This window comes from Amblyomma maculatum, chromosome 3 (genome assembly GCF_055883805.1).
Source record: "Amblyomma maculatum isolate TAMU_Amacu chromosome 3, ASM5588380v1, whole genome shotgun sequence".
In the NCBI taxonomy this organism is placed as follows: Eukaryota; Metazoa; Arthropoda; class Arachnida; order Ixodida; family Ixodidae; genus Amblyomma; species Amblyomma maculatum.
Window position 1 is genome coordinate 31,575,294 of NC_139346.1, and position 26,450 is coordinate 31,601,743.

Sequence of the window (26,450 nt, forward strand, 5' to 3'; positions counted from 1 at the left end):
CGAGCGCATTACGATGATCACTCAATCGAGGCAATTACGGACCTTTTCAATCGCCACTAGTATGAAGGTAATCTACCACACACAAGGAAACATACCAAAGTCATTTTCATACGCAAACCATGCAAGAAACTGGAGCTGAGCAATCTCCAGTCTATACCACTCACATCCTGTTTGGGCAAGGTTATGGAACATGTCATTCTTAATCGCGTTCACGCACACACTGATAAACACAACCTCTTTCCTCCAAATATAATTGGCTTCCGTGCTGGCCTTTCCACCCAAGACGTAATGGGGCAACTCCAACATGACATACTCGATCTAGGTCCCATCCGGGCTACACGCACCATGTTAGGCCTCTACGTCAGCAAAGCGTTCCACAACGTATCGCATGCATTCATATTAACCAACCTCTCACAAATTAATGTCGGCGCCAGCACCTATATTTACATTGCTAATTTTCTCCAACAATCGCACAGGTGAGCTTCATATTGAAGACCTTCATAGCGATAAAATCATGCCTGGCACTCCTGGCGAACCGCAGGGAGAAGTATTATCCCCGTTCCTCTTCAATACAACAATGTGAGGCCTCCCACCGCGGCTCGACGCCATACCACATGTCAAACACTCGCTGTATACAGACGACATTACCATCTGGACAAACTCCGGCTCGGACGGGGACACAGAGACCTCCCTTCATATGGCACTCGACACTGTCCAGGCCTTTGTCCAAGCCAACGGTCTTTCTTGCTCGTCCACGAAATCAGAATTAAGGATCATCAGAGACAGGAGGGTCCGCCGGCCCATCCAAGACTTACCTGAACCGATCGAGCTCCACCTAGATAACATTCCCATAGCTTCAGTCCCGACCATCCCTGTCCTCGGTATGATGGTGCAGAATAACACCCAAAGCACGGAGGCTATCAAACGTCTCTGGGCTACAGCCCATCAGATTAACGGCCACGTTCGGAGCATTGCCACTCGCCGCCGAGGCATGAAAGAGCAGATACTTTGTAGGATACCCCAAACTTTTCTAATTACCCGCATTGTTTATGCCTTCCCTTACTACCACCTACGCCAGAAGAATGTGGAACAGTGGACAGCGTAATCCGTTCCGCGTATAAGGCAGCGCTAGGCCTGCCCCACTATGCCAGTACACAGCGACTGCTGTACCTGGGTGTCTATAACACTCTTGCAGAACTCATCGAAGCACATAAAATCGCCCAAGTTCACCGCCTCTCACGCATCAGGTATGATCACCTTATACTTGACCGCCTACACGTAACTCCTATCGGGGATACATATCACGCAGCTCCTCTTCCTATAGGGGTCTACAGCCGCCTCGCGGTTAAACCTTTCCGAAGAATATGCTGGCTCGGCGCCACGACGCACGCCGTCAAATCAAGGCCGAGACACTTGACCCCACTTACCTTACAGACGACCACGCATGCTACGTGGATGTAGCGAGACAAAGTGGCAATTTAAGCTTCCAGGCACCATATAATTACATAAATTAAATGGTGCCTGAACGATAGGCTGAAGACGTTTCAAAACGATAAGCCCACTTCCAATTTGTTAAGCCTACTTATTTCCAATTTGGGGCCCACTGCGGCCTTTCGTGGGCAGCCCGAATTGGGCTTATCTTATTTTTACCGCATGGAGTGCGAATATATGTTGCATTTGCCCGCAGTTAACCCAAGAAATACCAGTGTTGACAGCGAGGAGGCATGCCCTTTTTTCAGCCTGGATGAAAACCCCGTAGGACCTATTCAGTGTTTGAGTGGGCAGCCACATTTGGGCTAGGCCGGCTACTATTCGCTTTAGGCAAGCATTTGCATCGGATGTGCCCTAAAGTGCCTCGCAAGAGGCAGATGCTGGCTAAAGCGAGTAGGAGCACTTCCTGTCCCGCTAATGGCCATGCGGAAATTATCTAGGTTTTTAGTTGGCAGCTCAATTTGAGGCAGCCCAGGAAGTTTCTGCATGAAGCCAACATTTCCGTTTGACCTTCCCTCCAGTACCCCTTAAGGGTCCCATATAGGCAATGCGCGGACATATCCGTATTTAGCCCCGCCGCGGCCCTTGCGGGACCTATTGCGCTTTTCAGTAGGCAGCCACAATTTGATTAGCCCAGACTTTTTCTACACAAAGCCCAAATTTTCTTTGCATCGGCCCTAAAGTTACACAAGCGGGACCCTTGAGAGCCAGATGGGGGAATATTTGCTTACTTAGCCCTTTCTACGCCTATATGATGCCCAGTTGGGAAATGCATTGGCAAGCCCAATTTTGGCTTGCCCGCTTGATCTCTAAAGAGGGCCCTCATGGGGGTTATTGCGGTTGCCTAAGCCCAAATTGCCCAAACGGGCCCAGGTGGGTGACGCAATGTGTGCTCCTTAAGTAATGTTGGAGTCTTTTGAGTCCAAATGTCTAACCCTTGGCGCATTTGTTAATTTTTCAAAAGCATTCAATCGCATCAATTACAAATTAATGTTGGATAAACTCGAACACTATATTACGGTCCTATTTAAGTTCTCGATCTCAACAAGTAAAAATAAACAATGACTTATCAGATGTCAGGCACGTGGTTCCTGGCGTTCCTCAAGGTAGTATTTTGGGATAGTTGCTGTTTCTGCTTTACCTCAATGACGTTGTCGTATTAGTAATCTATCAGCTTTTGTCATTTCTGCTGACGACGACAGTCTAGTTTTCAGAGCTTCCCAATTGGTAGATCTTGAGAAACCGGACTCAAAATGCCTACAGTCGCTTCTAGAATGGTCTCAAAATAATATTTTAGACATAAACACTGAAAAAACGAAAGCTATGCTGTTCAGGCCTCAAAACAAGTTGAGAAACATGCCACCTCTCTTTTTGAAGATCGATGCGTCAGCATCCAAACGGTTTCGGCGGTAAAAAGCTTTGGCGTATGAAATCGGTGTTCACAATAACAACTGCCTGGTGATAAAGCTGTCAGGATTGCAACGCAAAGAGTTAATGTACGCTACACAAACGACACCTAAATGGCTTGTACCTAAGATCCGAACAATTTATGGTAACCAAATGCTGGATGATATTATGCGATATTATGCTATGTACCACTGCAATGCCTCTTTAGGGTGTGTCCTCCTCGTCAAGCCTTTCCACCTGCTTTTTGCCGGCATACCCAACATCCTCAAGATGTTAAATAAACACTATTCTTATTCTTATCTGTATGACCATAAAATTGTAGAAGACCTTGCACAGGGCGATACGTCGTCAACAGTCAATAGAACGTTCTGCGATCAGTCGTGAGACGTGTCAGCACACGTACGAGCGTCGAAGCGAGCTTCGTTGTCGTTTTCCTTCCTGCCCGTCACGCGCGTTGAACATGCTTGCCGTCGTTCTCTTCAGCAATAGGCGCTGAACATATCAGAGCCCAATACCTGTTTTACAACTTCCCCCGGGCGAAAAGACGCCATCCTGGCGGCTCATGGCGATGTGACGATGGCCGGATCGTAGTAAGGTTTCAGGCGGTTACTGTGTACTATTTCACGATTTCGGCGACGGTGGTCAGTGGATGGTGTAAGGGGTTCGATGAGGTAGTTGACGGGGGATGTCTGCTTGACAATACGGTAGGGGCCCTCAGACTTGCTCAGAAGTTTGGATGAAAGGCCGGGACTGGAGGAAGGCACCCATAGCCAGACCAAAGAGTCTGTACGGTAAGTAGGAAGAAGTGCAGATTGATCTCGGGTGGTTTTCTGCTGTTGCTGGGCGTGAGAAGTGAAGGACCGGGCAAGCTGGCGGCATTCTTCGTCATAAGTTGCAGCTTGTGAAACAGTCGTGAATTCGGAAGAATCCGGTCGGTAAGGGAGAACGGTGTCCATAGTACAAGAGGGCTCACGACCATACAGGTGTAAGTATGGTGAGAAACCGGTGGTTGCTTGTGTGGCAGAGTTAAAAGCGAATGTGACGAATGGAAGAACGCGGTTCCAGTTGGAGTGGTCGGAAGCGACATACATTGCTAGCATGTCGCCCATGATGCGGCTAAAACGCTCAACCATTCCATTTGTTTGCGGATGGTACGCGGAGGTGGCGCGGTGAAAGATTTTGTATTCTCTTAAAACAGCTTCGACAACTTCAGAAAGGAAAGCGGGACCTCTGTCACTCAGCAATTCTTTGGGAGCCCCGTGGCGAAGAATTATGTGATGGAGGATGAAGGAGGCAATGTCTTGGGCTTAGCAGATGTCAAAGGCGCCGTTTCGGCATAGCGTGTGAGATGATCGATTGCAACGATGATCCAGCGATTGCCTGTTGATGTGCTAGGAAGCGGGCCGTATAGGTCTATTCCAACACGCTCAAAGGGCTGAGCTGTGCAGGTCAGCGGCTGCATAGGAGCGGTGGGTTGGCGAGGTGGGTGTTTGCGGCGCTGACACTCTTGGCAGGACTGGACGAACCGACGAACATAACGGTACATCCCACGCCAGTAGTACCGCTGTCGCAGGCGAGTGAAAGTTTTCAATAAGCCGGCGTGGGCACATTGGGGATCGTCGTGGTAATGGGAGCAAATCACGGAGCGTAGATGGGTCGGAATTACAAGCAGCCACTTTCTACCATTTGGAAGGTAATTCCTACGGTAGAGGAGCTCGTCTCTGATGGCGAAATGGTGAGACTGGTGACGGAGAGCGCGGCAAGAACGTCGTGAAGCGCGGCCAAATAAAACATCAAGGAGTGAGGCGATCCATGCGTCTTTGCGTTGCTCGGAAGTCATATCGGTGGGCATGTCGGTGGGATGTAGAACGGATATAGCAGGAGTGGCTTCAGACGGCAAGGGAGAACGTGAGAGAGCGTCAGCATCATCATGTTTACGGCCAGAGCGATAGATGACATTGATGTCGTATTCTTGGAGCCTCAGAGCCCAACGGGCCAGTCAACCAGAAGGATCTTTCAAAGAAGACAGCCAGCAGAGGGAGTGATGATCGGTGACGACATCAAAAGAACGGCCATACAAGTAGGGGCGAAATTTTGCTATTGCCCAGAGAATAGCGAGACACTCTTTCTCGGTGACGGAATAGTTTGCTTCAGCTTTTGTTAGGGTCCGACTTGCGTAAGCGACAACGTACTCATCAAAGCCAGACTTCCGCTGAGCGAGTACTGCGCCGAAGCCGACACCGCTGGCATCAGTGTGGATTTCCGTGGGAGAAGAAGGGTCGAAATGACGAAGGATTGGCGGAGTCGTCAGAAGGTGGCGGAGTGTCGCGAAGGCATCATCACAGTGCGGAGACCAGGCTGAGAGATCGTGGCTGGACAGAAGCTTGGTGAGAGGGTTGATGATTGTGGTGAAGTTGCGAACGAAGCGGCGGAAGTACGAGCAGAGGCCGACGAAGCTGCGCCGTTCTTTTACCAAATAATAACAGATAGCCTCAGTACTCTAAAATCACTCAATAATCCAAATAGTAACAATCCTTTTGTTCAAGAAATAAAGCATCAATTACTAAAAAAACAAAACATCAAAGATATTTTTGACATACATAAGAGGACATAGTGGAAATGAAGGTAACGATAAAGTAGACGAACTAGCAAAAGGAGCTTGGGATAAGGGGGACGAAATAGCTGTCCCCATCACAAAGCAATTCATCAAAAAACAACTTAAAAAAGAAATACTAGAAAAATGGAATATCATATGGAACAAAGATGGTAAAGATACATATAGTTATGATTGGATCAAAAATGTTAAACATATTCCGGGACATTTTCCAACCAATCACTACCAATCTCAAGCATTAACAGGACATGGTAGATTTCCATTTTATTTAGCCAGATTTAATATAAGCGATAACACCAGATGTTCATGTGGCAAAATACCTACAAATTTTGATCATTATTTAGAAGACTGTTTACTGACAGAGGAACAAAGGAAAAAATTAGAGAAACTCGTAGGGAAAAATCCAGTGAAACGAAAACCAGAAATATTAAAAACAGAAAACAACATGAATGTTATCAACGAAATGGTAGAGATAATATTGGAAAAATCATATGATTAGGCACAGTTTTGGCACCAGAAGTTACCCCTGCGGCCTTTGGCGAGGGGCGAGCATGCTTCGGAGGTGGCAAAACCTATACAAACAACACAAACAACAGAACAACTATAGAACAATAAACAGACAACAAAAGAAGTTATCGAAAGAAGTCAAAGATGACAAAGTCCGAAAACACAACGTAGAAGAGGAATGTTGTAATGAGAACAACTGAACAGAAGCAAAGAGGAAAAGCACAAGATCAAGAAGAAAGAAAACAAGACAGGAAGACGTGAAGATTAGGAAAAGGCCGTCTTCGAAAGGGAAATACAAGATCAGAAGAAACAAGAAAATAAGAAGGAAGAATTTTTTTTTTTTTTTTTTTATTCTATTTGAATAAATGCCCGCTGATCCCTGTTCGTTCCCTTGGCCGTGGACGTTAGATGGTGCCACCTCACATTTCCTCCTCACAATCCCAATCTTTCCTACATTTATTTTAATTTATTTCCTTTTGACAATCTGTCATTTATTTATTTTTGTATCCTATTTTTCTCATCTTTCTCTCTACCCGCGATACATTAGTGGTGCGGGGAGTCTACTCCAATTAGACTCAACTACACTCTGTGGTGAAGTTGCGAACGAAGCGGCGGAAGTACGAGCAGAGGCCGACGAAGCTGCGCCGTTCTTTTACATTAGTTGGCTTGGGAAATTCTGCCACAGCGCGCAATTTTGCCGGATCGGGAAGAACGCCATCCTTGGAGACGACATGTCCGAGTATGGTTAGCTGCCGTGCTCCGAAACGGCACTTCTTTAAATTTAATTGGAGACCAGCGTCGGTCAGGCATCGCAGAACTGTCTCAAGGCGCTGGAGGTGAGATGGAAAATCTGGGGAAAAGATGACAACGTCGTCAAGGTAACAAAGGCAAGTGTGCCATTTTTGCCCTCTGAGTAGGTTGTCCATCATGCGTTCGAATGTGGCAGGGGCATTGCACAGTCCGAATGGCATGACATTAAACTCATAGAGCCCATCGGGTGTGACGAAAGCGGTTTTTGGGCGATCGGCCTCTGCCATCGGCCCCTGCCAGTAGCCGGAACGCAGGTCTATTGAAGAAATGCTCAGCTTCCTGCAGGCAGTCAAGGGCGTCGTCTATACGAGGTAGAGGATAGATGTCCTTGCGCGTGATCTTGTTCAGTCGGCGGTAATCTATACAGAATCGGATGGAACCGTCTTTTTTCTTGACCAGGACGACCGGAGACGCCCAAGGGCTGTGCGACGGTTGGATTACGTTGCGCTGGAGCATGTCGGTCACCTGTTCGTCAATAATGCGGCGCTCGGCTGCTGAAACACGATACGGACGCTGGCGCAAAGGGGAATGTGTGCCGGTATCAATACGGTGAGTAACGGTAGTTGTGCGCCCCAACGAATGTTGCTGGGAATCGAACGAAGCCGCGAAACGTTGTAGGATGGCGACTAGCTGGGCTCGTTGTAAGGGCGTCAGGCCAGCGTCGATGGACCGGTGGAAAACTTCGAGAGATGATAGAGTGACGACAGGAATAGGTGTTATGGCGCTGATGTGAAGGCTGGCGATGGTATCGTCAAAGGGATAGGTGGGCGTGGAATCGAGCAAAGCAACACTACCCAGTGACTGGCCACGAAGTAAAGTGGTAGGGCAGGGACACGGGTTACAAACAAAAATAGCACTTGAGTTGCGAAAAATTGTCAGCACAGCATGGGGCAGCAACACGGATTTTTGGTCAGCGCATCGTAACGAAGGTGTGTAGATAACAGTGGCGTCGGAAAGAGCAGCACAATAAAGAGGCACAAGCACTGAGGAGAAAGGCGGAACGTCGGTGTCCTCTGCGACGTGCATGGTAGCTGCAGCAGCAGCGGGTGTGTCGAAAAAAGTGTCACTGAGGGGTGATAACTCAAGTTGAGCACGGGCGCAGTCTATTATGGCGTTATGATTGGAGAGGAAGTCCCAACCAAGGATAACGTCGTGTGATGAGCGGGCGAGGACGAGGAATTCTATTGTGTATTGAACGTCGTCGATAACAAGGCGGGCGGGGCAGGCGGCTAATGGTGGAATATCCTGGGCGCTGGCTGTGCGAAGAGAAATTGCAGGAAGCGGCGCCATCACCTTTTTGAGTTTGCGACGGAGGGCGTAATTAAGAACAGAAACGGCTGCGCCAGTGTCTACAAGTGCTTCGACAGGAACTCCCTCGATGAATATGGTAATAATGTTGGCTGGTACGTGAACAGGTCTTTAGTTGGTCCTTGATGGCGCAGTTCTTGCCTCCGGAACTGCGGCCGTTAGTTTTCCGTGTTAACGGCTGGTTGGCGGCAGAGCATCGGAGAACGGGAACGACGGCCAGGAGAAGGCGAGCGGTGGGAGCGGCGATAATAACTCGAAAAAGACTGCGGAAGAGGCTCAGGGAACACAGGCGAGGGGGACGGAGGAAGGTTGTACATTGGCTCACGTGTATAGTCGTAAGGACGAGGGCTACGATTGCGGCACAAACGAGCCACATGGCCGGCGACTCCGCAGGCGTAGCAGATTGGTCGGTTGTCTTGTGTGCGCCAGGGGTTGGAAGAGCGTGGCTGTGGTCGACGGCGGAGAACTGGACGATAAGGTGGGACTGTAGGTTGCTCATTTTGCTGGCGTCCCTGAGGCTCGTATAGGAGGGGAGGCCGGCTGTACACAGGGGCGACAGGGGGTGGTGGCCACACCAAAACATCAGCGTACATGAGAGGAGCCGCCACCAGCGGCTGCTGAGGAGGTGAAGGCAGAACCTCAGCGACCTGCTCTTGTATGACACGCTGAAGAGTGGAGTGAGCGGCGCCGCAGGCGCAGGTGCTGGCGGGCAAGTGAAGGTGGACAAGGAAAGCTGGCGTGCGACCTCCTCGCGAACAAATTGTTGAATGTGCTGAATTAGCGACTGCTGGTCCTGGGCACCGTCCCCGGAGAGAGCAAAGCTGGAAAGAATGGCCTGCTGAAGGCCAGCACGTCGTGTGGAAAGCCGCCTCTTGCGCAGCTCATCGAAGCTTTGGCAGAAGTTTATAACATCTGACACAGTTTGGGGGTTTTTGGCGGCGAGCATCTGGAAGGCGTCATCGTCAATCCCTTCCATAATGTGTCCGATCTTCTCGGCGTCGCTCATGGTAGGGTTTACGTGCTTACAGAGGTCTACGACATCTTCTATGAAGCTGGTGAAGTTTTCGCCGGTTTGTTGTGCCCGACTTCGCAAGCGTTGCTCGGCGCGAAGCTTACGTATAGCGGGACGGCCAAAAACTTCGGTCAGGCTGGTCTTGAGAGCCGTCCAGGTAGAAATGTCACTCTCATGGTTGCAAAACCATAGATTGGCAACGTCGCTCAAATAGAAAATGACGTTTGTCAGCTTCACGGTGTCGTCTCACTTGTTGTACGCACTTACGCATTCATACGATGCCAACCAGTCTTCTACATCCGTGTCATCGGTGCCGCTGAAGATGGCTGGGTCGCGCTGACGCGCTGCACCAGGACAGATGACAAGCGATGGGGTTGGCGGTTGGCTGGCGGTCTCAGGCATCGCGGAAGTGGTAGGCAAAGCTCGGCTGCGAAGCTCCAGGTTGAGGGGATTGCTAGCACCTCCACCACTTGTTGTAGAAGACCTTGCACAGGGCGATACGTCGTCAACAGTCAATAGAACGTTCTGCGATCAGTCGTGAGACGTGTCAGCACACGTACGAGCGTCGAAGCGAGCTTCGTTGTCGTTTTCCTTCCTGCCCGTCACGCGCGTTGAACATGCTTGTCGTCGTTCTCTTCAGCAATAGGCGCTGAACATATCAGAGCCCAATACCTGTTTTACAAAATGCATTTGAAAATAATCCTCATGTTACTGCTGTTATTTTCAAGAGCGCTTCTCATTGTTCTTTCTAAGGCGGATTCAACCACTCACTGTGATGGCAGGACAAAGATGAGCAAATTTTTCGACACCGAACGGAAGCTGAGGACACTACTAACAACATGTGTATAACATTATCTGATAATATTTACTAGGTTACTCAATTAAAAAGTGTCCCTGAATACTGGTCTTATGTAAAGATTGGGCCTATATGTCGTTGTTTTTCACGAACAAGCATTGAGCAAGGAGAAATCCTAATCAGACAGAAAGGCATGGCTGTCATATAGGATGTAACTTTGACTGCATGCTAGCGACTTCTTTGTGTTGCTTTGACCTGAATGTCCATAGGAGGAAGGTTTGGTGTGTTACCCATATTTCACAGGGGCTGAGTAGCTAGCTACGAGCATAAGGCCAATCGCTCGGCGCACACTTACTGAATAGATTAAACATAATGCCAAAATGTATGTATAAAGCTTCTATCACTTGGTAAGGTACTTTGTTTGGGGGCAGTGATTTGTCGTGGCGCCATTGGGCATTGGCATTCTACAGCACACAGGCTTTTGTGCCACTCACCTCGAGCCTATAGCATGTCTGCACCGCCGCGGTGCTGCAGTAGTTAGGGTCCTCTATTGCCGTGCCGAAGGATTCGAGATTAAATCCCGTCCGCGGCGGTCGCTTTTCGATGGATGTGAAAATCAAGGCTCGCATGTGCTGTGCGATGCAGGTTTATATCAGAGAATCCCACGTGGTCTAGATTTCAGGACCACTCCGCTACGCCGTCTCTCATACCATGAGTCGCTTTAGAAAGTTTAACCTATACACCAGCACCTGCTGCCTCAGAGCAGACAACCCATGTCTCGTACGGGTATCAAAGTAATTAAACTAATTCTATTGCATGCTCTTAGGTATACCACCGAGCGCCAAGTCGATGAACTCATAGACATGGCGCCGAGTGCTTGTGCTGGCCTAGAGATAGCATTGAAAGTGCCGTGTATTATAATAAATTATCAATGTTTAGCATGATCATGTTATTTTCTGTCTTGCCACATGACACGCCTTTATTCCCTTTCAGAAATGAAGCCGTGCCCCTTGCTTACACACATTACGAACCAGAAGACACCGCGGATACCACGCTACTACCACCGATCATCCTACTGCACTGTATGTTTGGCTCCCGTAGTAACTGGGACGCAGTGTCCTCAGCGATCGCCACTGCGACTGGACGAAATGTAATTACACATCACCATTGCTCTTATATTCCTACCTCTGAAACGCAGCTGAAACGATGGTAAAGATTGAGGCTCCAAGCATGTCATTTTGCAGAATCTATGTAAATTAAGCTACAGTAATTTAGAATGTTTTAAGTCGGGATCCGTACCTCAACCGCACAGTAAGGGCCGCCCTGATAAGTAGAGAAAAGAGAGACCGGGTAGAAGAATGCCGGTCGTTGCGAAGCGCGGAGAGTAGAGAATAGTGGTCCACGTGTGGCAGGTGTCTGCGGGTGTCGTCGCATGCCAAACTCTATCACGCATACAAAACTGGCTTCCAGATTACTCTGTGCGCCCTACTGAAGGCTGTATACAGGTGTTTGCCATATAACCTATTCAGCCATATTGCCTGCCATTCAGAGATTCGCGTTACCATAGGAGCAAGTACCACCGGCGTATCACAGCTGGCATTGATTCGTTTTGCTTAAGCCACGACGTTTAACAACATCTAGGGTAATCGAGGTCGATGAAATAATTCCAGACTTACACGTAAACGCGCTTAAGTGCAGTAATGAGAATACATTTCTCTAGTGAAGCTGAGCTACAGTCTCGCACACACGGCCAACTTTATTTTAAAACACGAACCCGCAGACTTTATGGAAACTCAATGCTTGAGCATACTTAAACCCACGGCTTTCTTGAGACTCTGAAATACGACCTCCTTTTAGACGTGAGCCCACGACATCTGGGATTAAACTCATGACCTGCGGTAAAACTCAAAACCTAGACTGTACTTGAACCCATGACCTTTTTTCGGGATTAACCAACGACAGTTGAGAATCAAGCGAACGGCGTTTTCTAGGAATTGAACGTATAACCTTTATTGGAGCTCCTACGTTGGACCATGCTTTTCGATTCCCGCCTTTGTCTTCTCCGCTCTGTACAACTAGTTCTCTGTAATTGACAGCCCATGCTGACACTTTCTCAAAGAAAAAAACAGTGGCTTAGCTCAGCTATGACAGGATATACATAGCGAGAGGTATACATGTTTTACTTGCAAGGGTGGAAGAACGGGCTAGTTGGTAAATCATCTTGGAAAGCAAACTAGCGCACTTCAAAACAAAGACACATGAAGAGAACGACAACAAAGTGACTCGTGTTCTCAGCCTGGGCCCGAAATATGCCGTCGAACCCAAGAAGTCACCCCCGGAACTACTCAGCATGGTGAGACAGGTCGCAAAACATGCTCCGGACTCTGAATTTTCTAGCTGTTTGTCTGAAGGTGTTCAAGTGTTGTCGCGTTACAAGTTAAGTGACAAATCTAGGCCCTTCAATTATGTCGCTTCATTTCTGAGAAGACACCAGCTCTCGTTATTGGTGGCAGACAAAGAAGACGGCTTTGTTGTCCTGCCCAAAGGTTTGTTTAGTGAAAAGGCAGCTGCAGTTCTAGCTTCTGTTTTCATACGGCGCGATAAGGTTTCCCTTTCCAGGGTAAAATCAAACGCCAAGCAAGTTTGCAAGCGCCTAAATCTTGACCGACTGGTTGCTAGCATAGATGCAGCAGACAAGAAAAGCTTGGACGTATTTTTCGCTGCGAAGACACATAAAGTTGACTGTCCATTGCGGGCAATTGTCACCGAGAAAGGCATTTGGCAGAAATCCCTGGGGTTATTCCTCCAAACAAAACTCAAAGTGCTGACAGTAGATGATCCTTTCCTTCTGAAAGATTCGAGACAGGTTTTTCATTTCTTAAAAGGCACCACTGATGTTCTAATGCCTTTTTCAGTCGACATTAAGGATCTTTACTATTTACTTCCACACGACAAGCTTCTTTTGTGTGTTGAAAGTTGTATCGATGCGTTCGGATCCGTTACCTTCCAGAATTCTTGTGGCATCTTGGTGAGCGGCTTCTTGGAACTTTTGACAGTTTACCTTAGCTCAACTTTTGTTTCATGGGATGAAAGCATTTTTATTTAAAAGAGCGGATTGTGCATTGGCTCCTGCATTGCTCCAATATTAAGTGATATATATCTCGCCCATCATGACCGACTATTAGAACAGCAGCTATCTTCGTCAGCTGCTGTGAAGAGTTTCAGATTCGTCGATGATTACCTAATCCTTTTGGCTAGTAACGAATGTACTTTTCAGAGCTCAGTTTCAGAAGTGCTTTCTCGCTTTGAACAGTGCCTCTCTCCCCTTGTTTTGACCCATGAGGTACTGGATAAGGGAGCTTTACGCTTTCTTGATTTAAGGCTATCCAGGGCAGATGACCACCTGTGCTGGTGGTACCAGCCGAGAGGGGGCAAGTCCTTTTTGTCCTACAGTTCCGCCCATTCTAAGATTGTTAAGAGGGGCATTGTGAACCTTTGTTACACAAATGCCCTAATGAAGTCCTGTGTACACTCTATGGGCCGGAGCATCGATGAGCAAACTCAGCGGCTGATTAATGCTGGCTACCCTGATCATTTGCTGACCTCAGTAGCAGGCTTCCTCTTGCAGAAGCTTAAAAGGGGTCAAGTGAGAGCTGCTCCTGAGCATCAACACAAGGTTGATGTGGTGCCTTACCTTCATACTATTTCCCACAGGCTCAAACGGATTGGGCAAAAGGCAGGCGTCCGTGTTGTGTTCTCGGCGCCTGACAAGCTTTCCAAGCTTTGTCGCAGAGTCAATGCCCCGGCTGTACGAAAGCCAGCCTGCCCTGTTAGGCACCAGGCAGCTTTCGTTCCCTGCCAAGTTGGTGCCGTCTATAAGATTGCCCTGAGCTGTGGCAAGGCCTACGTGGGGCAAACCGGGAATTGCCTAAACGAACGACTTATGGAACACTCAAACAGTGTTTACAATACTACAAAAAGAAACCTAGGTGTTCACTGCCTAAAATGACTCTCTCAGCCCTGTGAGCCATCGCTTCATAAATGCACTGTCATTGCGAGAAATGCACATCAGTTCACACGCGAAATCATAGAAGCCGCTCACATTCTAAAGCTAGGTCAAAATTGTGTTAGCACACCCTCAATAGCCCTGACTAAACGCGAATTAGAATATTTGAACCAGACGCACAGTAGTTTTAATGTTTAGATTCCGGATACACTCCTCAGTCTCTAGCGGCCTGGCCTTGGTTGTTTTAGGTATTGTTTTTAATGCCCTTTTGGTCTTGTAATGCTCTTAATCGTCCTTTTGATTCTTTTATCGCTCTTAATGCCCCGTTTGTGTTTTTTATCGCTCTTAATGCTTCCTTTGGCTTTTATCGCTCTTAATGCCCCTTTTGGCCTTTTTTTTCGATTTTAGTTTATGTATCTTAGGATCGTGCCACTTTTAACTGTTTTTACCTATAGGCCTCCCCGTTTTTCGCTTCTTTATTTTTCATAGCCCTGCCGTTCTGCCTTGCTTTCACCTATATTGTTATCGTGCGCCTTTTAACTTTGCGTTCGGTATTTTACGCCACGTGCAAACTCAGCAGTTGTTATCAATTCTTTCACGTCCACTTTTCGTACATATATATTGTGTCACTCTCTAATAAAAACCAGTCGAAGTCAGCGCTGTGTTGTCGCTCTCATCCTGTGTCTTTGTTTTGAAGTGCGCTAGTTTGCTTTCCAAGAAACATGTTTTACTCAGTCTAATCACGTGATCGGTAATACAGGGGGGTCTTCACATCATCCTGTATCTCCGCATCGCTTTCCAGCGAAGCCATGGTACGTCGTACCGCGTTCCGACACCGTTCCTTGACCAGGCTCCTCTCTCTTTGCTCCGGCGCCTTCGCCTCGCGCTTGGCCTTGCACCGTTCGTTCTTCCTGTTCTCGGCGGACAGCAGGCTGCAACCACGAGGTCGGATGAGATGAGATTCTCCAGTCCCCAGCGTAGCTTGGCATAAGACCAGATTTTCAGCCTTTCTGGGGCTCGAGCAGCCGACTGGCGTGCCGCCGCTAATTAACGTTTTTCACCACCACCACCGCTGCGTGGGCGTTTCCTTAGGGACTGCTGCGCTGGGCATACCGGGGACCTCCGCGGCCGCACCTGCATGGTAGCCGCGATTAGCTCGCCTTCGGACGCTAGATAATTTTTACCATATATATTTTCTCTGCCCGATTGGGCAGGAGCAAGCTTATTTGTATTGTAAAGGTAGAATTGCTTTGTATATTGGACTTTGTATTACATTCCCGCTTATTGTGCTAGTACTCAGTACATAGCCACGCAAATGATACTGTTTCAGTACCCTACAGCCAAAACATAAGCGTTTTTAAACACCTGCGAGCATTACTCGTATGTGCACGGCTTATATATAATTCTGGCAAGTTTCTAGGCGCTCTTCATGCTTCCTGCAAGCCATAGCGAGCCTCGCCAATTAGGTTCTGTTGTTGCCTGCGGGTGTTCGCCAGTCGCGTAAACAACATTGCTGCGGTATCTGTAGTACCAAGGTAACAGCGGGCAAGTTTTGTTGCTCATTTTTTATAAACACCGCCGCACTAGGACATTTTTGTTATGCCTAGAATATTTATATAATGCCCATTAAACTGTTGCGCCTACATGTTGCACATGATACACATTATTAAATTCTGCACGTACATAACTTCACATGCCAAAGGAAGGAGGATTGAAATGCTAGCTGGAGGATAACTCAGTTTAGGTATGATATATGAATTTTAGCACAAAATGGCATCGGCTATGATGCACGCCGCAGGGGAGTGCTCCGGAATTTTTGAACAGCTGAGGCTTTTTTCAGCAGGCTGACATTACACTACAGAGCTCCTTCCGCTTCACCTTCATCGAAGCGCCGTTGACGCAGCCGTGGTCGCACCTACGTCTTCAGGCTCGGTAATCAAAAGTCCCAACCACTGAGACACCGCTGTGCGACACAACACCGTTTCCTATTCGTAATAACACATTCATAATAACAGAGTAGAGTGATCTAGTGACGTTTGCTGCCAGACGGCGGCTAAATATTATTTCGAAGCAATTCGTAGGTGTGACAGCGCTGCGCCGCCGTTTCGACCAGCGTCACACAGCCTGTATTGGAATCGCGTTTACTTGTTTTCTACGTCAACCTCTGTCCAAAATACGGAAATAGCAATTATTATTGCTGGTGGTCTTGCTTATATTCCCGCAAACGTGCTGTAAAAAAAAAGTCAAAGATGAGCCACTGATGACCGATAGCGTAAGCGTTTTTCGTAACCCTCAGCGGGACGCTCACCGATCCAGTTACAATAAAAGAGATAACAAAATATACAGACTCGCGTAAAAAAACAAAAAGTAAAAAATGTGCATTTATCACATGTTAAGGGTAGCCACAAACATTAAAACTATAGGGTCTCTTAGATGTCTCTTAAGAGGACAATGACGAAAGCCTACCCTTTCGCTTCTGTCATTTGCGTGTCATCGTTTGCCTCTTACCGGCGATCGTTGCAGTGCTACATATTATTATAATTGGTTTACAGGAAAAAAAAAAACGTTCGTTGCAGTGCTACATATTATTATAATTGGTTTACAGGAAAAAAAAAAACGTGCAGCATCTGTGACGCTCCCGGCAAGTGTGAGTTCGGACCATTGCTTCTGTGGCGTGGCGTTCCTTAGCGCGCGTTCAAGTGTGGGAATGCAGATGGCAGGAATGCTAGATAAGAAGAAAACTCTGAATATCGCGGAATATGATAGACTTCGCCCCAAACTCTCGTGCACGGAATTTAATTCCGTGATGCTAGAAAGGCTTTCGCCTCAACGAAACGCCACAGCATTACTGCTAATAAAGGGTGATTTCCAGTTCGTAGGATGCATGGTAGAATACCCTCGGATATCGCGTAAAGAGGGAACAGTCCGTTTCAAATTGGTAGAGTATTCTATAGAAGAGCGAAAACGATGCAAGATAGATAAATGGGTGCATTGTTTAAAGGAAAGGCAGGGAGGTTAGCCGGAATGATCAAAATATGGCCTGCTAATCTGCTCTGGGGAAGGAGAACTGGAAAAGAAAGAGGATCATGATGGGTAACGATGTGAGAGAAGGCATATGAAAAATAGGCAAGCAAGACGCACCTACATGCATAAGTGGTCAAACGCATTGACGACATAATTGAAGAACGCTTGCTCACGACCACGTATTACACGCGAGGTGCCAGCGCGAGCCACAGTTCCCTTGTCGCGATCGCCCGACAGATGGCGCCTGTTGTCGAAAGCAGGAGCGCGCCAACAGCCTGCGCTCATCGGTAAAAAAATCTGGCCTTGCGCATGCGCAGTTGCGCGCAACGTCCTGCCGTCACTAGGCCCTTCGCGCATGCTCACAGCGCCGACGTTGCATGGCTCCTCGCGCATGCGCAGAACTGCACCTGTTGGAGGTACGCGAAACGGCTTAATCGGGGCCAACTTTGCTCTCGCTACAATAAATTCTTTCATTTTAAAAACTATTCTTCACGGGGCGGTCAAGCCTTCCATGCGCCATGGGACAGTTTAGAATGAGGAACTCAAAAATAAACCATGAGCATAAAAAATAATAAAGGTCTCCGCATGTAGCGTTGTGTCGCATCATGAAAATTTAATAAATAGAATGATGGTTTAGTTAACCATTCTAAAGCAATAATTAAGATATAGGGAGCAAAATGAGCATGATAGCTACTGCTACCACCCCGTTTCATAGGGGACGCTCCTATATTCCATCCATCCATCCATCCATCCATCCATCCATCCATCCATCCATCCATCCATCCATCCATCCATCCATCCATCCATCCATCCATCCATCCATCCATCCATCCATCCATCCATCCATCCATCCATCCATCCATCCATCCATCCATCCATCCATCCATCCATCCATCCATCCATCCATCCATCCATCCATCCATCCATCCATCCATCCATCCATCCATCCATCCATCCATCCATCCATCCATCTGCCCGGTAAAAACTAACTCCATGCTCCTCCCCTATACACTCCTCTTTTAGCGTGAAAACACGAAGATGGACATCAGGGTCGAGGAAAACGTTTGTAAACCGGCACTGTGCCCGAGTCCTGAATTGTCGGCCGAAAATGACTTCCCAGCACGTCTCCTGGTGCGGAAAATTCACAGTGCTTTCGTTTGGCAATATCGGTCTAACATTCATCGTAGAACGCGGATTTTATTGCGCAAGCACTCTTTGACTCAGTCAAACCCAATCAGAAATGTTTTGGCTTGCATTTACATTGCAAAAAAAAAAGAAAAAGTCACGGAGCGGAGCAGATGCGAACCCAGCAACTTCCCGTGCAAAGCGCTAATGGAACATATCGCATCGAGTGCAGACTGAGGCGGCCTTTTGCGCGTTGAGTTACGCACTATCAAGTTTTACCTGTGCGCAAAACTTCCCGAAGGTCATACTCAGTTTCAATGCTTTGAAACCCTATGCTTAATTGCCTCTATCCTTTTCCTAATCATGCAGTTGAGGTGTCCGTCCAGAAACCAGGCAATGAATACCGACGTCTCAAAAATATTGTAACTGCCCCCTTCTCTTCTATCCAGATTTTATGCCATGTCCTCATTGCAAAGCGGACTAGAAAAATGTCTTATAACGGGGAGAGTGAGGGCGCGCTCTTTGACTAGAATTCACCAGTTGCGATCATTAATTGAAACTTCGTTTTTAGTCACGCTTGGTTCATAAGGAAAGGATTACGGTGAGGGTGCTCAGGATTGCTACTGGTGTTCGCGTTTTACATAAAAATATGGCCTAAATATTACGAGAAATAAATCTAGGTGCATGCGGAGGAAATGGCGCTGCCTGCCGATAGCTAGGATGGTCTGTAAACTCTTCTTAATAAGAAATCGTCTATAGACGAAAGAGACACCCTCTGTTTTAATTTAATTGTATTCATGCCTCTAAGTATTATTCCGGGGATTCAACCAATAAGATTCGTACAATATAAGGCCATGGCTGTGGTGCAGAGCGGCAACAAATCAGATATTTTGGAGAGTGGGTAAAGAGGGACTGGATAAAATGAAAAGCAGGATGAGATTTAGGGCACAACTGTGAAGAGCTGCCAGGATAACGAAACCTATGGCTGTGAGTTTATTCCTGTCATAATGCAGAAAGTTCTCGGAATGGCAATCGCTTCCTAGCATCCGCTTACTTGCCCTAACTTGCAGAGGTCTCACTGCCAATGTACATTGTTATAAGTCTCCACCACAGCGGTCTCGCTCCACAGGCTACAAACATGAGTCTTTTAGCACCGTTAGCAGCGGTAAACATAACGTCAAGGCAGCTGTAAAACAACTAGCTCAGTTAAGGCGCGAAATAAACCACAAAAAGAGGAAGCACTCCTATAAATGGCAGAAGAGCATTTGGCTCACCTGGCATTCTTTGGTGCTCACGGCCTGCAGCATTCTTTGGCGCTCACGGATGCGCCGGCCGGTAGGTTCGGCGTTGGCGGCGATCTCTGTGGCTGAACTTAAGAACGGCGCGCGTGCTCGTCTATTAGCTTAACACAAGAGGCTCTCGGGAGCAGCGAGATTGTTGCTTGCAGAAGCTTTAGCAGCAGTGGATACATCCATCCAATTATCGAAATCATTCTCGCTCGCCCCGTGGACCGAAACCTAAAGGAATCCAACTACGCTCAGAATGGCCTGGCTCTCGACGTAGCAATGGTCGTCATTGCGGCGGCTAGTTCATATCTGCGCTGGCGGCAAGGCCAACTTTTCGGTCTAGTTTTTTTCGGCTTGCTTTTCTGTAATCCACCCTACCCAGTCGTTTCCTGCAAGAAAGCATGTACTTCATCTAAAAGCCAAATTTATTTCATATCGAATGAGCGTTGCGTCCATATTGTGCACCGGAAATTGGCATCTCCGCTTTCACCAGGGTGTTTTTTTTCTGGGCTCCAACCGCGAAGCATGCTAGTATTCAACCCTGGCCACTCATTGGTCGTGTCTTCTTGCGGAGTTACGGGCTGTCAACTGATCGAATATTTAGCGGTACTCAGATGTCTGCGAACTCTGAGTGAAGCCTCTGTTATATTCTCGTGCAGCTTTATCACACAATGCAGCCATGTTGTTTCTGCGAATCCGTAGTGAAAAGTCAGTCACTTCAAAATTGTCGCCGACATTATAATAAAGCATCAAAACAACACATAAAAGCTTTACTGTCGCTAGCATGCCTGCCGATGCCAACGGTATGAGATATTGGTCGACCCAAAATGTGCAACTTTACTACGTAATATTACGGCTGTATTTCCTTCTAGTAGAGAATAAAGGCTGAGCAAGATGCCATCGCAATCTAACAAGCCGAGATCTAACGCGCGATATAGTCTGTGCATCGAGCACCACACTGAAAGAAATAAGATTATGCGATTGCGTGCGTCATAACTGTGCTGTTGGGCTCTCAGTCCCCGTCGAACACTTACTGACAAAAGTGGATCCTACCACTGTCTAGTTATCTATTTACTAATTTATTTATTTATACATACATACTTCAGCCCCGACTGGGGCACTGTAGAGGGGGGAGGGGGTTAAGATAGATATAAAATGGCAACTTACAAATAAATATAACATGACCTCTTCCTAAAGCTCCCTTCCGCTGGCCACACTTCCAACTGCTTTGATGAAATTCAAATGGTCATTATTTGCTTCTTTAAAGGTAGGCACTCCACTATATCCTTGAGAGGCTGCCTGCTACACGCTACGAGAAGTGACTACAGGGTGCGGAAAAGTAGATCGTAGTAGTATTTGTCCTATAATCTACTTTTGTGGCACAAACGTTTATGCAAAAAACTACAGTTTCTTTTATGTACAAAAGTGAATACGTCAAAACATATTTACCCTCTTGCAAAATAGGCTAAATTAAAAACAATATGAGAGAATTCGTAACATCGCACGATGGTCGGTGTCGTGTAGCGCCCTTTGCTTGATCAAAATTCCCAGATCTTAACGGATAGCGTCACACCCTGACAGTGCTAGGTAATAACATTGTCGTGGTTCTGCTTTGTGCAATGCGCAGTCACAACTCCGGCTTACTGGTCACTACTGTGGTAAGTCTGTGTGTCAGTAGCTGGAGGCACAAACGATGAATTTGTCGCACTTGGCCACACCTCGGGTGCGAAGAGCATTGTTGCAATGACGCTCAAATGGCTAGACAAATTACTCGCCATTTACCTTCAAACTCCAGCCCTAAGATCAAAAACTCTGACCCCGGAACCCGCTCTCGCCATAAATCGCTACCAGGGCGGGTTAGGACCAGAAGGTACAAACACCTGACTACAATTCTTATGAGTGTTTATTGCTCACGAGACAACATAATGGAAACGCAACACTGTCGAAAAAAGGCCGTAGATATGGGACGCCCTGACCGCTTAGGGAGGTGAAAGAAACCATACAAAAGGAAAACACTAACTAACAGAGCAGAGGAACATTCTGCTAACGTGGCGTGGATTCGTGCAGACGGCTCGCAGTTGTCATTTGGGTACGATGACCAAGCAGTTCTGTTATGGTGCCGAACAACTTGGCAGATTGTGCGATCCCTTCGCGTGCGCAATTTCGCGACCTCAGAAAAAGTGCTGTCTGGAGGAGCGAACTAATCAGGAGCTATGAGGTACGAAAAGATGTATTGTTCTCGTGTATAGAGGAAATTTTTGAATATTCCGGGTGCCGCCTCCACGGTCTTCACGGTACGACATTTGGGCCATCCCACTGGCAACGGGGAATGGACGTACACGGACTGGAATCACCAATTCTTCACCGCGGGGTACGGCTGTATGCGCGTGTGTTCTGTGTTGTGGTCGGCGGGTGGCGCACGGGAGGAGCGCTCCCTTCACGGCAGAGAGACACTCAGCGTCTACGGAGCAGTGCGGTGGTTCATTGAGACGCTCTCCGACCAGTGTCTGTGAGTGTAGTTTGGACAATTAAGTCATGTTGTTGTTGTTTTAGAAGTTCTCCCCAACGTCTTTGAATAACGAACATATATTTTTTGGTGCCGAAACCCGGCAGTAAGCGAAGAACAACGGCAACTTGAAACCAGCGTCCCAACTGCAACGGATGACAGCGATGGAGCGTCTCCAAACAAAGCGAGAAGTTACGCGTGCCGAACTGAACCAACTCAACGAGGAGCTTGAGCGACTAACGACGGCTGATGACTTCGGCCCCCAGCAACGAGACCTCCTCGTGGAAATATCAGATGAGTTGGACATTGTTTCGAGAGATTTGAAACAGTTAGATGCCTTGATTGAGCCGCATGTGCGTGACGAAGGCTTCGCGGAAGAATATAAAGGCGTTCGTCAGTGCCAAGCTCTCATGACACGAATGCGGACAAAGCTTCGGCGTTTCAGTGAAACAAATTCTAACGGTGAAACAAGCACATTGAATGCAGAAGATCTCGCGTCCAGATTACCTGCTGCCCGTTCAGGACAACTAAGGTTGCCTAAGCTGGAGATTCAGAAATTCAGCGGCAACAAGCTCGACTGGCAACCGTTCTGGCAACAATTCCGGCAAGCAGTCCACAAGTATGACGGCTTGACTAGCATAGAAAAGTTCTTGTACCTGCGGACAGCATTGACAGGAAAGGCGGTGGCCGCTTTGACCGGCATCCAGGCGACGGAGAAGAATTACGACTACGCTGTACAGACACTCCAAGAGCGTTTCGGGCGTCAGGACGTGCTCGTGCAAGAACACCTTACGCAGCTGTTAAACCTTCCCCAGGTTACAGCTCTCAGTGACGTCAACACGCTGCGACGCCTCCACGATCATGTTCAGCGAAACATTGCAGGACTTGAAACTTTAGGTGTCAAATCGGACAGCTATGGTGCGATGCTGTGCGCGGCTTTGCTTCGGGTATTGCCGGCAGAATGGGCTGTTGAGTACCATAAGGCCCACAGTGCAGACAAGGACGTGATCGACAGCTCGAGTCTCCAAGTCATTCTGCAATCAGTTCGCCTGGAAGTGGAGAGCAGGGAAAAGGTACACGGAGGAATCACGAACACTCCTCAGCAAATGCGATCTGACCGCGCCAGTGAACGGCGTCCCAACAGCGTCTACGGCAAGGGCTCAGCGGCCAGCCTCCAGGTGGGTGCCAAATTGAGCAAAGAAAGATGCCCTTTCTGCGCTTCAGAGAGGCATGAGGTGGCAGATTGCAATGCTCCGATATCAATTGATGAGAAGAAAAGCAAACTGCGGAAGGAAGGGAGGTGCTACAGATGCGCGAAGAAGGGGCACATGACGAAAGGGTGCAAGAACTGGTCACTACGTTGCACGAAGTGTGGCCGACGACACATCACCTCGCTTTGTGATCCACCGGCCCCGAACGCCGAGGGCGAGACCGCTACTGGGTTGCACTCAACAGCGTCTCTTAGCAACAGCAATAAAAACTCCGTGCTGCTGCAGACGGCGCAGGTGTGGGTCAACGGACCGAAACGAAAACGCCTCGCTCGCTGTCTGTTTGACGGAGGCAGTCAACGATCGTTTATAACAGAGAAGCTCTCGCGAATACTGGATCTTGAGGTGATCGGTGAAGAGGAAGTGACCATTTATAAACCCTTTCGGCGGCTCGACCAACGTTATGAAGAAAAAACGACGCCGAGTGAAGCTCCGGCTACGAAGCCAGTACGACCGCAAGGAGCACAGCATTGAAGCCTTCGAAATTGAAGAAATCTGCTCCGACCAACTGCTGCTTCCAGAAAATGCTGTTGAGATTTGTGAGGTGGCTGATTTAAAATTAGCGGATGTCACCATCTCACCAACTCGCCTCTTCACACAAGGCATCGAAATTCTAATAGGCTTTGATTATTACTGGACTTTTGTGCACGCAAAAGTAAGGAAAGTGCAAGGGGCCTTGGTTGCGCTCAAGACTGACTTCGGCTGGACCTTGCAAGGCCTGATACCACTGTCTACTTTAGGTGTGTCGTGTTCCACCGTTGCCGTTCTGTGCACCAGCGTCTGTGACAAGAACGCCAACCTTGAGACGAACATCGAGCGTTCTGGGAGCTGGAGAGCCTCGGTATCTCTTCAAGCAGCTGCCTACTTGGAAGCGAGGAGCAGCAGGTGAGAGAAGACTTCACTCGTTCTCTGACTTTGACCGATGGGCGATACGAGGCGAGCCTCCCGTGGAAGGCACTTGACCAAGGGCTAGCCAGCAACGAAGGTGTAACAAGAAAACGCCTGGCCAGGATGATGCCGCGTCTGAGACCCAAGAGCAGACTAATGGTCTATGATGCAGCCATCAGTGAATACCTAGATAAAGGCTTTAATGAAAGGGTTCCAGCCGACGAAATCGACAGCACCTCGTCTCTAGTGTATTATATGCCTCATCGTGCTGTTTTCAGTTCAGAGAGCTCTACCACCAAAGTTCGCATAGTATTCGATGCATCTTCGAAAGCACAAGGCTGCTTGTCACTTAAGGATGCCCTCAGCACCGGCCCGAATCTAAACCCCGACCTGCTGGGGTTTATTCTGAACTTTCGATGCCACAAAATTGCATTGACCGCCGACATCGAGAAGGCCTTTCTTCAGATTGCCATCAAACGTGAGGACCGCGACGCACTGCGATTGCTCTGGTATTCATCTGCGTCAAGTGAGGGCTCATCAGAGGGTGATATAGAGGTCTGGCGCATGACAAGAGTACCTTTTAGTGCCACAAGTAGTCCTTTCATGTTGGCTACCACAATACAACATCTGGCTAATGTCTCTGAGGACCTCTCTCACTCCGCACAAATCTTAGGAAGCTGCCTGTACGTCGAATATTTGATAACCGGAGTCTGCAACACGGAACAGGCGACGAAATGTTATGAGGCAAAGCAAATAATGAGCTCAGCTGGGATGAAACTGCGAAAGTGGAGTTCCAACAACGAACTCCTACAACAACGGTTCGATGCTGACGGCGTTGGAAATGCCTGCGCTGATACTGCGACGACGACTTCAGCCATGGCAATACAGTTGGTGCTCGAATGGGACAGAGAAAACGACAAGCTGAAGTATTCCCTGAAAACGCCGCTGGAGCTTACTGTTAACAGAAATACTAAACGCTTCGTGCTCCAGGCCTCAGCGAGAATCTTCGATCCCCTCGGTCTTCTGAGCCCAGTAACAATCACAGCACAAGCACTCTTCCGGCGATGGAAATTAAGCGCTTTACCAATCTGAATCGCCTACAGCGAGTCACAGCTTGGATGCGACGCTTTGTTCGCAACTGTGATCGGAAAAAAAGATCGACTTGATGGCCTGCTCTGCGCATTCGAAATACAACAGGCGCAGAAATGGTCGCATCACGAAGAAGTTTCCTGGGCGAGAGGGAAGAACGCGTTCCTGCTGATCCGTTTACAGGTGGCACTACTGTAAGACGACCAATTCGACTTTTGCACCCGTTCGAAGCCTGAAATTAATGACCTAGCGCTCATTCGGCGGGGAGGATGTTGAATATTCCGGGTGCCGCCCCCACGGTCTCACGGCACGACATTTGGGCCATCCCACTGGCAACGGGGAATGGACGTACACGGACTGGAATCACCAATTCTTCACCGCGGAGTACGGCTGTTTGCGCGTGTGTTGTGTGTTGTGGTCGGCGGGTGGCGCACGGGAGGAGCGCTCCCTTCACGGCAGAGAGACACTCAGCGTTTACGGAGCAGTGCGGTGGTTCATTGAGACGCTCTCCGACCAGTGTCTGTGAGTGCAGTTTGGACAATTAAGTCATGTTGTTGTTGTTTTAGAAGTTCTCCCCAACGTCTTTGAATAACGAACAGAAAGGCATCGCGTAACTAGCTGGCGTGGCCGTTAGAAAGGGAAGGCGTACTCATATGTCTCGCCACAGGATATAAAACATGTATGAGGCGGTGAACGATATAGTATGTAACGCAATACTGTTGTCAGCGCTTACTGTCTTGCATATAGGCGCCACTGAGAAGAATGCTTAAAAGCCGCGTCGTAGTGGCGCGCATGTGCGCATGTGCCAAGAACGCTAGCTAGCAGATGTTTTCGCGTCGGAGCCATCAACCCACAAGCATGGAATAATAAACTGTGTCTGCTGAGAACTTGTCTGCTCCTTGCCACTGTGCCAGTTGTTGGGTGTCCGCCACAGTGCCAAGGAGCAGACAAGTTCCGAGCGGATTCAGGCTATTATTCCATGCTTGTGGGTTGGTGGCTTCAACGCAGCACTTACGTTCTGAAATATGATATTTTGCCTAAAGCAGAGTAGCAGTCGAGGTTAAAGGTACGAAGATTAGCACTTGGTCACCAGAGCAAAACTAAAATCACCATTCTGCACGAAAACATTGCCTCGGCATCTTTGAAAGCCTCAGATTAAAATGATAAATTATGAACCAAACAGAAAACGGTGAATGAGTGCCGGGAAGCTAATATATTTATTTACTTGTAAAGAAACGCGTTCAACACACAATGGCAGAAACTCAATAGGAAACTATCCGAAAATAATGCAGAACACAAAGATAGACAAATAC

The 26,450-nt window shown here is 48.0% G+C and overlaps 1 protein-coding gene across 1 annotated transcript in view; it reads left to right on the forward strand.

Moving 5' to 3' along the window:
- LOC146194451 (sn-1-specific diacylglycerol lipase ABHD11-like) overlaps positions 1 to 26,450 on the forward strand; it is a 113,986-nt gene that overhangs the window by 27,411 nt on the left and 60,125 nt on the right. The window contains exon 2 of the mRNA XM_084596560.1: positions 10,939 to 11,095. Within this exon, the coding sequence (XP_084452686.1) occupies positions 10,939 to 11,095 (157 nt within the window). The remainder of the gene's footprint in view (positions 1 to 10,938; positions 11,096 to 26,450) is intronic.